General features: G+C 40.9%; 1 protein-coding gene across 3 annotated transcripts in view; it reads right to left on the bottom strand.

The window, feature by feature from the left end:
* The window catches only part of tenm4 (teneurin transmembrane protein 4), a 116,119-nt gene that overhangs the window by 25,176 nt on the left and 78,263 nt on the right, over window positions 1-12,680 (bottom strand). For 2 of the 3 annotated variants that reach the window (XM_022748912.1, XM_022748914.1), the window contains 3 exons: window positions 11,044-11,293; window positions 5,454-5,686; window positions 4,497-4,651 (listed from right to left, as the gene is read on the bottom strand). In XM_022748912.1, coding sequence (XP_022604633.1) covers window positions 4,497-4,651; window positions 5,454-5,686; window positions 11,044-11,293 — 638 coding nt within the window. Of the gene's footprint in view, window positions 1-4,496; window positions 4,652-5,453; window positions 5,687-10,625; window positions 10,647-11,043; window positions 11,294-12,680 lie in introns of all 3 variants that reach the window. The other variant, XM_022748913.1, reaches the window with a different exon arrangement.

The raw sequence follows: 12,680 nt of genomic DNA, 5'->3' as shown, positions 1-12,680 counted from the left end.
ATTAAAGGAAAAACCTGAATAAATAAGTGAAGAAACATAACAAATGCAGCTGCTTCCACACAGGTGCCCTGCATGGTACAATTAATCAATTAACATCCAATTAAGCTCTGTGACATGTATAAACATGCTGAACAGGCTCAGTTGATTCTCATTTTGTGTCGAGATGACTAGAGGAAAAGATCTAAGTGACTTTGAAAGAGGTTCATTATTGGGGCACGGATGCAGGAGCTTCAGTCATAAAGATACTCAACTGGCTGGAGTTTGATAGAGACAGTAACTAAAGCTACACCTGCATTTAGATCTATGAGAAAGACGTCAGTAAATACGGTCGGAACTGGTGGTCGCCAGCACATTTCATGAACGTGATGCACGTGCATTAGTGCAATATGTGAAGAAAAACAAGAGCAACTCTTCCTCAGGTGACTGAGAATGTCAGTGCAGGACATGATCAACTGTTTGAGCAAGAACAGTCTGTCAACAGTTACATAGAGAGGGACATTATAGTAGGGCTGCAGCGCATAAATCCCTAATTACAAAGATGAATGTGCATTTGAGAGTTCAGTGGTGCAAAAACCACAGCCACTGGTCTACAGAGATGTGGACGTGAAGATGAGTCATCCTTCACCATATTCTCGACAGGTGGGCGAGTGCATGTGCGGCATGACAGGCCTGAATACTTGACCCCTACAGTGAGGTGATCCAGTGGCTCCGTCATACTGTGAGAAGCATTTTGCTGGTTTGGGTCCGCTTGTCCCCTTAGAGAGAAGGGTCACTGCAAATCAATAGAAAGTTTTTCTGAGTGATCACCTTTATCCTATGATGAAATATTTCAGTCTGGATGGGAGTGGTCTCTTCCAGGATGACAATGCCCCCATCCATAGGGCACAAGGGGTCACTGTATGGTTAAGTTCACACAGTGGGCCCAAGTGGCCCAAATCTGATTTTTTTTCCCCCCTATGTGACCCAGATCTGATTGTTTAATGACAGTGTGAACAGCACTAATCACATGAAATCTGATCTTTTCAAATCAGATTTGGGCCACTTCTATGCGTGGTTCTAAATCAGATACAGATCTGATTTGTTGAAATGCGACCTCAGTCTGAACAGCCATGTGACCTGTATCAGAAATTCAATGCGACTTTTACATCAGAACAGGTTTGACAGCTTGCAGGCCAGCACGTGACATTATATACAGATGCACACAGTGACTGACGGGCTTGAAATTGGAGAGGAGTAAACAAATAAGGCGAAATGAGCAACACCGCAGAAAAAGCAGAACGCAGCTCGGAGGACGAAGATATCGTCGACAAGAGAGGCCACTCAACTTCAGTAGTTTGGAGATATTTTGGCTATTTACAGTCAAAATACAGAGCAATTTGCACTGGAAACTGTGCCAGAGACACATTCCATCAAAGACAGGTAACACCACAAACCTGTTTCATCACCTGAAACAATATCACCTGTTAGAACACACAGAAAGTAAGAAATGACAGGCCAAAACGAGTGTTAGTGGAACCAGGCCAGTACCCAGTGCAAATATTCTGTCCCTGTATTTTTTTTTTTAATTTTTTATTCATTTTGCAGTCTGATCATGTTACATGTGTATCACACTGCATAACTTAAATTTCTATTCACTTTGTTGAGTAAAAAGGTCTGAAAAGGACTTTGTTTTTAATCATGCATATTTTATGATATTTTTGAATGTTTGTACCTCAGAGTTTCTTAATGTTCTGCTGCTTGATAAGTTTTTGTCATGTTCTGACTAAATATTACAATATATATATATATATATATAGCGAAAAAATCAACCTTTAACCCTGAAAGAAATAACGATGTGGCATTTATCGTGATAAATATATATATCGACTGACTGCAAATTTTTATTGTGATAACAGTTTTGGGCCATATCGCCCAGCCATACATTCACGTCATGATCTCACCACTCCTGGCTTCAACTCCGCTCATCCACACACACCTCTGTACCGAAGTAGCAGCCATTGCTCCACAAAAAGCCATAATTACACTATAAATTCTCCTTCTCTTCATTCTTCTCTTACTCATCACCTGCTTCCACTGCACAATAACTTAAAAATGAAACCGTAAACGCTCACATCTGTGGCATCCATGTTTGTTATTTCCGAGCTCTTCTCCTTGTTTACTTCCCTACACAGAGTGCTGCGTGTGACGTCTTGTTGTTCTTCTGCGCATGCAAGTCACATCAGGGCCATGACCAGTTCACACTGGAGTCTAATATTGGCCAAAATTTAAAAGATAATGTAAACGGCTACATAAAAATATCGGATCTATAAAGAAATCCGAAATTGAGCACTAAGGAACATAGTCAAAGTTTCAGTATGAAAATGATGTAAATCATATGCTATGGCCTTTGCAATCACCACATTTCCACCCAATTGAACATCTATGGGAGATTTTGGACCAACATGTTCAGTGCTCTCCACCATCATCATGGAAACAACAAATGAGGGAATATCTTTTGGCAGAATGTTGTTCATCCCTCCAGAGACTTGTAGAATCAATGCCAAGGGGCATTAAAGCTGTTCTGGCGGCTTGTGGTGGTCAAACACTTTACTAAGACACTTTATGTTGGGTTTTCCTTTAATTTGTCACCCGCCTGTATGTGCCCTGGATGAATTTTTAATGGATGCTTTTTACTGTCTGAGTGTCTCTGGCAGTGCTTGTGCGATTTGTCATCGTTGTGGGGCTGCAGACAGTCTCCCCGTGTCCACTGTGCTGTGGAACTGGGATGGCGAGCATCTATAGGCGCTTGTGTTTGTGTGGGTGGGTGAAGGAGCAGCAAGCAGGGATTGTGAGACCCCCACCCCCCGCCCTCGGGACTGGAAATGGGCAGCTGGAGGCTTTGCTCCCTCCACTGAATACATTATTTCACTCACACAGAAAGCCTCTCTCCACTGGCTTCTGAGGCCCCTCAGGACCTGTTTGATAATTGTATTCAATAACATACACGATGGGGGAAAGAAACACACTAGTGCATGTACATGGAGCAGAGCTTAGACATCAATCAAATCTTATCATTCAAGCCCTGGAATGCTCTTTTCATGGGGGTCAAACTAAAACAATTATAGATCTTGTAGACAACACACACACTACATAAGTGTAGTTTTAGGTTTAGTTGTTTTAGGAATTACTGCTTTGTCAAGAATGGAAAAACAACCTCTACCTATTTAGGCTGAAAATTATAATATGAGGAAAACACAGCCATACAACGGCAGCTGGAGTATGCAAAAGTCTGTCTCGTCACCTCCAAAAAGGGGGGTTGGGGGGTGGGGTGGGGGGTCACTGAGCTAGAGAGTGATGTGACCTCAGTGTAGTGTCCTTGCCTGGGGGATGTGTTCTGTCTGGTACATATGAGTGCATATGTGTGTGTGTGAGTGAGTACATGGCTTTGCGTGCATCAGTGAATATGTGTGTGTGAATCGAGAGAGAGTGAGGTTATAGGTCATCCTCGTCATCCCCCTACAGCTATAGGTCAACGGCCCTCTGCATTTGGGGATGTGTTGCCACTTGACACAGACATGGAAACTCCTCGGACTGCAGTGCCACCTCTGGCTTCAGATCGGCTCTATACTCAGGTGCTGCTATGTTTATTCCAGTTCCTCTGGGTTCCTCCAGTTTGGACCGAGTCCAATTAACTGCTCATTTTCATTTCTTTATTTGTATTTGCGTGTTAACCATAAGATGTAATAAGTAATTTAGCAGCCTGGCACAGCTGTGTTTGGAGCTGCTTCCCTGAATTCATAAACTCGCAAACCAATGAAATCCATCTCAATGAATCCAGGCCATCCTTAATTTAATGAATTCAACATCCTCCTGTCTGTTGAGAGGTGCAGATTTAGCAAAAATTAGGCGCAACATGTTAAAATTCAAATTTATTCTACGTGCAGTAAACATATTATTCAAATATACCACATGCGGCCTCTTAGTTATTAATTACATGGACTCTTTGTTGTATTTTGTATTGTATGCACAGTATTTTCATTTTTTAAGGTATGCTACTGTCAGAGTGTATTTTTATGTTTTTTTGCTGCCTTGCTGCAAATGGAATTTCCTCTTATGGGATAAAAAACGATCTGAAATAACGTTAACTATTTCAGTCATCAGGCTTTATCATTCATAACAGATCACAGGTGCAAAAACTTTACTGACATGGGCTTAGGTGAACACAGGGAAACAGGATTCAGTCTGAAACTGGCAGTGGAATCCCAACAGAGTGCTAAATGCCTGTCAGCTCTAACTGTGTCCCTTAGTATCCTTTGCAAGTCCTGTAACTCTAAAATGTGGCATCATGCAACCAATAAACAAATGGGAATCAAAACTAAACTAGACGGCTACTCGACCAACAGCGTTGAGCTACAGAAACAAAAGCATGGAGATGTAAGCATCCTGGAGACCGCGGTCAGTCAAGGACACTGGTGAAGGTCGAGAGACAGGAAAGCACAAGCCGGTCTGAGAGGTACCTGAGAGATGTCCATCACAGCATCGCAGCTGAGAGGTCGGGCAGAGGTCAGGTCATTGAAGCCCAGAAGAGTTGAGATGATACCATTCTGATCAATCCTGCGAATCATGGTCCCATCCACAAAGAAGATTACACCGTACTTATCCACCGTAATGCCTGCAGATAAAATATCCATCAGTTGTTTTGTCCGTCTGTGACTTAATGTGAGGACAGAGCACCACTAAATGACAATTTAGGGCTATGTGTTACAATAGAAATGAAAGACTAATCATGGCAATGAAAACTAATGCTACAATTGATTTGTTTAATCAATAACAGAGAACAATAGAAACATCAAAATAGATGAATAGTACTGTTGGCATTGATTCAATTACAACTAAAATTCCATCAATGCCATCTCTTTTCCTTTTGTTCTCTCAGCCTCCAGCAACAATGAAGCCGAGGATACTAACCTTAGCTGTGCACATCTCCATTTTTTTTTATTACATCAGGGTCTGACAAACAAATATTTAATCACAGCAGTTAGAGCAAAATGCTCTATTCTGAACACAAACTTGGACTATACATATTGCACATTTCAGAGGGAGCGTTATTTCAGGACATATGAATCACAATTTCATCCCTGTGGAGGACAACAAGTAAGCATGTGATCTAATGACTAATGCATAATCCAAACATGGGAACAACAAATACACATGGAAAGGCATGCTTTAAAAAATAAATTCAGTTTTAAAATAACTGAAGCTTGTGAGCTACATGTACATAGTTAGTGATGGGGAGAAATGAAGAGAAGTGAGTGTGTGAAAGCTGAAGAACATATTGATTTGGCCTCTGGGACCACTGTCTTCAACAATGCAGCAATCTAGTCTACTTGAAAAGGAAAGAGAAAAAAAAAGAAGACCCCAACTGATTTGACACACTACACGCTACATTGATTATAATAAAATCCATTCATTACCTCTGGGGTTAGTGAGAGTGGCCTCAACAGCCTTTCCTCCATCCCCACAGCGAGTGTCGTCGTATGGGAGACACTGGTCACCGGTGCCTGCCACCAGCTCCAGGTTTTTGGCCACATCTTTCACAACATTCAGGGATTTCACCTTGAACACTTTCCTGCTGCTGGTGTCCGAAAGGTACACAGCACCGTTCACTGGACTGGTGGCCAGGTAGTACTTATGAGCGGGGCTGTTGCTGAGAGAAGGGAAAAGAGAGGAAGACGCCCAGGTCAATAAAAGCTGGGAGGGCTACAGTGCTTTCAATAAGAAACATTGTGTAATACAATTAAAATGGATTCAAAAGCCATTTAGCGAGTCAATTGGGCACAATTACAGTTTAAACCATGGACATGGAAAAAGAAAAATACAATGAGATTAAACATGACAAAATGGTGGAGCTTAGAACTCATATACAATACGGTCAGCTTAGTTAAAAGTCCCTGTTGTCAAAAGAGAGCGGATACTCCACTTGTCTGAATATATGGGTAGAAACAGATACACACTAGACTTATGTGAAAGTACTGTAAATGTATAAATACAGATCTCGACCTTCGTTCATATTATTGAAAAGAAAAAAAAAAAAACAGTACAGATGAAGGGGATGTATATTTAGTTAGACAAAGAGAAATGAGGGTCTAGTGGGACTCAGTCATTGGGGTACATTGGATCCTTTGACACAGATCCTAATTACTACCCCATCCCAGACCCAAGAAATCTCTGTGATGTCATCTGAGAACAACAATATGAAACCACAGTTTCTATATAGTAGCTGCAGCCTGGTTATTGCCAGAAGTACAAAAAAAGTATGTTTTCCGTTTCCCTTGGGACTTCTTTTAGAGAAACACAAATGTACTGCAATCCAAACACATTATGCATCCATCAGCCAGAGATTCCAGCACAGAAAAATATCCCATTAAACTCCCAACCCAGTCAACAAAGTAATCCTTCACATCCACAGGAGGTTGCCCAAACCGACAGACTGACAAAAGAACCAAATATAGCCAATCCTGCTGTGGCGGGATGCATGCAATCTACGGGTATACTCCAGTCAGGATATGTGTCAGAAAACAGAGAAAACAAAGATAACTGTAGGCAAATCCATAGTAGTACAAACGAAGTGACAGAGAGGATTACTTCCAATAAAAATCTCTGCTTGCTACTAATAAACACATGAGCGTCTGCTGAAAAATCAAAGCATGACAAGCCCAATGGCACTATACACTGAGATACTAGAGATTCTAGGCATGACTGATCTTATTTGATTTTACAAGCTTGTCAATGCTCCCGTAAATACACTACATGGCACAAAAGGTACTTGGATTACAGTTCATTTTCCTACAGGTGTCACTCACATGAAAAACAGCTGACTGATCCCTTTCATCTTCATATACATCGGGGCCCGTCATCACAAAGCATCTAAAGGCTAAAAGTAGCTCCTAACTTGCCGAATTAGGAGGAACTCCTAAAAATAATGGGCGTTTCAGTCCTAACTTTAGGATTTTTTTTTTTTGTTTACTAAGAGCTATTCAAAAAGCCACTTAGCGCTAAAAGTAGCACCTAAGTCTGGGAGAAGTTAGAAGTAGTGGAGAGGACTCCTAACTCACTAAGACCAAATCACAAAGAATCGTAAAAGGACTGCTGTCATTCCATGTCGCAGTGTTCTGGAAACCTTACACGATGCTGAATTACTTAAAAGATACGACTCAATCACGAGGGAATAAAGATCGCTGCAGAGTTTGTGAGGGATGCAATAACATCTCCAACTGAAACAACCTGATCAGTGGGGAAATTAAGCGTTTGGCAACGATGCACTAGTTGGCAACAGAGAAAAGCCGATATATCCACCAAACAATAAATGCGCTCTGACATCATTGGACAATTCATACAATTTCTTTTAGATGTTCAACAACTACAGAAAAATAAAGCAGCTTCATGGCAATTGCCAATCTACCCGGTGTGGTCGGTGCCAGAGATGGAACACGTAAAAATTATTGCACCAATGCAAGACGAGGAGGTATTTATAAACAGGAAAACAAAATCACACCATCAACACACAGGTTGTATTTGATGCTACCTATACAGTTGTGGACATTGTTGTACAGTGTCCAGGTACTACACACGAGTCATATGGATCTAGAATGGAGAGTGACCTGAGGCAGCTGTTTGAAAGGATCATGTTCCAGCTGGATGTCACCTGGTGGGGGACAGAGGAAATCTTCTCACACCTCAACCCACAGCTGGGACCACAGCTACATTACAACAGGTACAGCTACAGCAGACTGTGGCTATTAGGCTGCCAGTTAGGTTTGGTTAGGTAGTCTAGGATAGGTTAAGTTTTTTTTTATTTTTCCATTGAGAGAATTGATCGACTTTTTTATATTAAAATTAAATTCTCTGGGGTCGACATAAACCTGATCATACAGATGCATTTTGGAGAATTAACTACTTTTGTAAACAGCACCTAATCTGTTATTATTTAATTTGTATTTGTTTATTAAATAAAAAATAAAAAAAAAAACACTGAAAAATAAACTTTATTTTACAGTGTTTTTTTTTTATTATTATTATTACTGCGAGATGCGTTTTCACCGGCACAGACGGTCTTTCATTAACCAATCACTGTGGTTCCTGCAAGGCAGCTCGTCCATGAATTGACGTCAGCCATAGCAACGGAGTCGCACTCTTAGCTTAGGAGTTTTCGCTTCTCCTTACTAAAAGTTGCTCTCAGCAGCTTTGTGAATAGGACTTAGGAGAAAACGTTTAGTTAAAAACTTTCAGCCTGACTTAGGAGTACTCTTAGTGGTAAGATAAAATGCTTTGTGAATACGGGCCCAGTTGATTAATTGCTTGTCAGAAAATGCATGACCAACAATTTGACTAATCTATGAAATTGATAAATAATTTCAACATATCAAGCTAAAAAGCTAAAATATAAAATATTTGCCAGTTTCTTTTTTCAAATGAAACAATGTGCTGCTTTTCCCAACTGTAAATTTAATTGAATGATTGTAAATTGAGCATCTTTGGGTTTATGACTGTTGGTCAGACAAAACAAGGAATTAGTGACCTGTTTAGCAATGTAGTGGTTAGTGCCGGCTTAAAGATGACCAGAGTTATCAGGGCAAGATACAACACAGTTCTGCCAGACCTGATAAGCATTATGCAGAAACCTGTCAGCAGGACGTCATTCAAACTGGATTAAGACAGAATTTCAACTATAACCTTGAGGGTTTTTTTTTCAGGCTTATGGTCGGAGTGACGGTGCCAAAGCTTATATTTTTATAATACAAGATCACAAGACCAGTGGGTCTGTGGAATTGTCAACTCCAGTACATAATTTTAAATGACAATTGACCTTCAGTGAATCAGTGATGACAGCACACGGCAGCAAACCTCAGGCGCACATGTCACAATCAGCCCAGAGACCAAGTTGACTGATATGTTGGTTTATAGTATATTCCAGGTACTTGTGGCTGGCTTCGAAAAACGACTGCTGTCTTAGAGTAGGTCAGTAGCAAGTCTCAATAACTGGATTCTACTTTGTATTCTATCTGTCATGTGCAATCAGCTGATACCTTATCAGCTCCAGGTTGCATGTAGAACAGTTCTGGACCCCCATAGTGTTTGAAACTATAAGGCGTTATTCCCTGACCTTGAGCTATGGCCATATCCTCCATCTACAGTATATTCACTGACAACATCTAGTTTGTGGAGGATAATTGGATTTTGCTGCATGCTGGCGTGGCAATGGAGGGAGTGTGGTTGGAGTGGATGGGGACATCCTTAGTAGGGGGTCAATGAACATAGCCGTGAGATAACCCACCACCCAGTCCTATTGCTAGCTCACACACGAACAGGAGGCAGCCACCCGTTTTATACAGACACATGCTGTGTTTTCCTGGATAAATCTCCTTTTTAATATGCAAATGCGTTTGGAGTATTGAGGCCGAAGAGACGGAGCTCTGACGTTTCTCTAGTCTTGCTCTAGCAAACAGAGTGCGTGTGTGTGTGTATGGGATGCACAAGTTAGAGTATATGAGACTACTGAACAAAGACATTTGAGATGTAAAGACTGAGAGCAGATAGTTAAAGAGACAGAAAAAGAAATAGAGAGCTTCTGAGTCTTTTGTTAATGTGGCCATTCTTGAGAATAGAGGCCAGTGACCAGCATCACTAGGCTTTTCATCTTCAGTTGGACTACATGTTCCCCTGCTGAAGTCATGACCCTCTGATAGAAAATCAATCAGTAGCCCTTTCCCTGAGACATGGTATCTAAAGACAGCAGACAGAGATTCCCCTCACTACCTCCTGCCATGGAAAATTAGGTCTCTGTATCGTAAGCCACCGATAAAATCTACACTGAGTTGCCATTTCAGGAGGGTCACCTAGCTCTGTACATAAAGCCTTTATGACACTTCATCATATTCAGTTTCTCTGTTGACACCATCAGGAAGGTGTTGATTTTATTCTGTGACAAACCATTATTATTTAGGTCACTTTTTACTTTTCAATAGAGGTTAGTTCAAAAGCAGCAGAAACTACAGTCTCCCGATGGCTGTAGAATGACATTAACATTTTTCTGATGCTTTTCAAAAAAGGTTGGATGTTTGGTTGTGTTGGATTGCAACAGATGCAGCAAGGTGTACCTAATAAATTGGCAATGAAATGCATACGCCACTATATCTATATTCCACTTTGAAATGATGAGATTCCTTGACAGACGGCGATTCCATAACCATTTTAATTAAAGGGATATATTTAAAAGCTACTAATACCTTACACGTTTGAGGCTATAACCATCAATTTGACAATGCAATTTGACTCCTGTTATGAACCCTGAGGAAAAGTGCAGCCTCTACTGAGACAACAATTATCTACATTCTCTCTTTGCAATCGCAGATACAGATGCAAACACACTGCGGTGGACAAGGCAAGATCTACGTAAAACTCCGGCTTAATAAACCACTAAATCTACAGCTTTAAGAAAAGATGAAAACTGAGTCAATATTTTCAGATAGGATCTTGTAGCTGCTCACAAGCGCGTGTCTGAAACAGGCTCAAAAGGTCGTTTCGATATCAAGTCTGTGGACTGTACCATTTCTTTTATTAATTTAGGCAAATGCTGTGCAGCTTACCTATGCCTGAAGTCTTTGTTTCTGTCAGTGTGACAAAAGCAGCAGAAAATGAGAGAGGAAGAGAAAGGAGAGGAAATGTTAGTTGTTAGTGAGTAGAATAATTAATTAAATAAAAAAAGAGAAACATGACAAAACATTAGTTTTCTTATCTACTCAAAACTGTCTTTGCTGACACCGACAAAGAAATTAATCTTCTCCAGGAATGTCTTCTGTTAAGACCCCATTACATCCTCTTCAGCTTCTATCAGGGCCAAACTCCAGCTGATACAGGTGGATGAGAGGGGCAAGACCATCAATCCTGGGCCTTTAGGGCATTTCTGTCTATCTCAATCGACCTCTGTGGTTTATGACCTGTGCGCAAGCCCATCTGAGCTCATGGTTCTGAGTGAATGTTAGTAGGCTGCTACTCCTCCGTTACCTGAGCTCCAGGACGCTGGTGACATTCCCCGTGGTGAAAATCCTCCTCACATAGTTGAAGTCCCCCACATACAGACTTCCATCTGAGCCACAAGCCAGAGCCACGGGCGCCAGCAGCTTGTTTCCATCAGCTAGGCCATTGCAGCTGGGACAGGAGATGCTGCGCCTGCGCCCGTTCCCCATCACACTGCCGATTACAGGAGGCTGCTGGGAGATGAAGACGTTCTCCCCATTCCCCATGTGAAGAATACCTGATGAGGGCACAGGAAAGAAACAAGTAACACCTGCAACCCGTTTAGGTTGAGCAGTTTGGAGACTATGGGCTCTATTTTCCTAAAATTGGATGCAAGCAAAAATCCATTTGCAGACTTGGCTTTGCTAACTGGTTATGGCTAATTTTTGCAATTTTGGTAAGAGGTGGACTTGAACAACAGGCAGTTTTATAATCATCATTGAAAGCAGCAGAGTGTTTCCTAATAAGTTGGGAAATAAATCCAGGCCAGCTTCCCACAGGAAAAAAAAAAAAACTTCTTAGAGAGGTATAATTATACAGCAACCCAATAATGAATATACAGCATCCAAAGCATGTTACCAAATGAAGATTTCTCATTTCAAGATGTATTTACATTTTCAGAGGCACTAAAATTCCTGTCCATGTGTATTGATGTGCAAAAACCTATTTTCCCAATTAGTTTACAAAAATTACATTCATGTTAGTTAATACACAACTACAGAAATATAAAATGTTTTAACATTGTTAGTAACTGTTGAAAGTGCATTTTACCACAGTGATTACAAAGGTTGCACCCAATTAGTCACATTTAGTTTTGCTCACATGCATGTATTAATTCCACTTCTGCAAATTGTTTACACAATTTACATTACTGCATGAGCTACTAGCTCCACATTTATCCTGTTTACACAACAGAAATTCTTTTTAGATTATACAGAAGAAACACTGTTTAGAGTTTTACTTAAATGAAAAATGTTGCCTAATTTCCAAAGCAGCTCAAGACACATCCTGATTCTGCCATCTACACTTCCAGAAATTTGCAAATCAATTTGGAATCTGTAGAGAACAGATTTGCAGTCTGGTGTGTAGAGATGCACAGAGGGCTTTGTGAATAAAATGGGATGATTACTGCATGTTGCCCTGTTTCTGCTGGATGGGTAACAATGCTCTGACGCTGAAAGTCCCTGGCTCCTAGTGATTGCTTAATGCAGTTTAAAATGTATATAATATGACAAATTTAAAAAGGAAGTGCAAGTCAATACAGAGATAAGAATCTGATCTGATTTTGAACAGGTGTGTGTGCACCTCTGCCGTGTTTGAGAGGTGTATCTAGTGGATGGAAACACAGGCAAAATATCACATCAAAATGGAGACCAGAAAGCCCTTGGAACAAGTGGAATCTCTTGGAGATAGAAAATTGCCACACAGGCATAATCACAAAAAATTGACTTGCCCCAATTACAAATGGCATCATGCCTGCCTTTCTACCTCCACGGGCTTTGTGCATGAACAAAAATAGAGCAGCATGAGTACAGTTCATGTGCAGGCATTCAGGTATGCACCCACACACACACACACACGCACATACTGTTTCCATTAGTATTGCCAATCTACGCTTGGAAAAT

The sequence above is a fragment of the Seriola dumerili genome, unplaced genomic scaffold (assembly GCF_002260705.1).
Source record: "Seriola dumerili isolate Sdu_G_001 unplaced genomic scaffold, Sdu_1.0 BDQW01000134.1, whole genome shotgun sequence".
NCBI classification, from domain to species: domain Eukaryota; kingdom Metazoa; phylum Chordata; class Actinopteri; order Carangiformes; family Carangidae; genus Seriola; species Seriola dumerili.
Note: the sequence above shows the minus strand (reverse complement) of the source record. Positions and strands in the feature narration are given on the sequence as shown.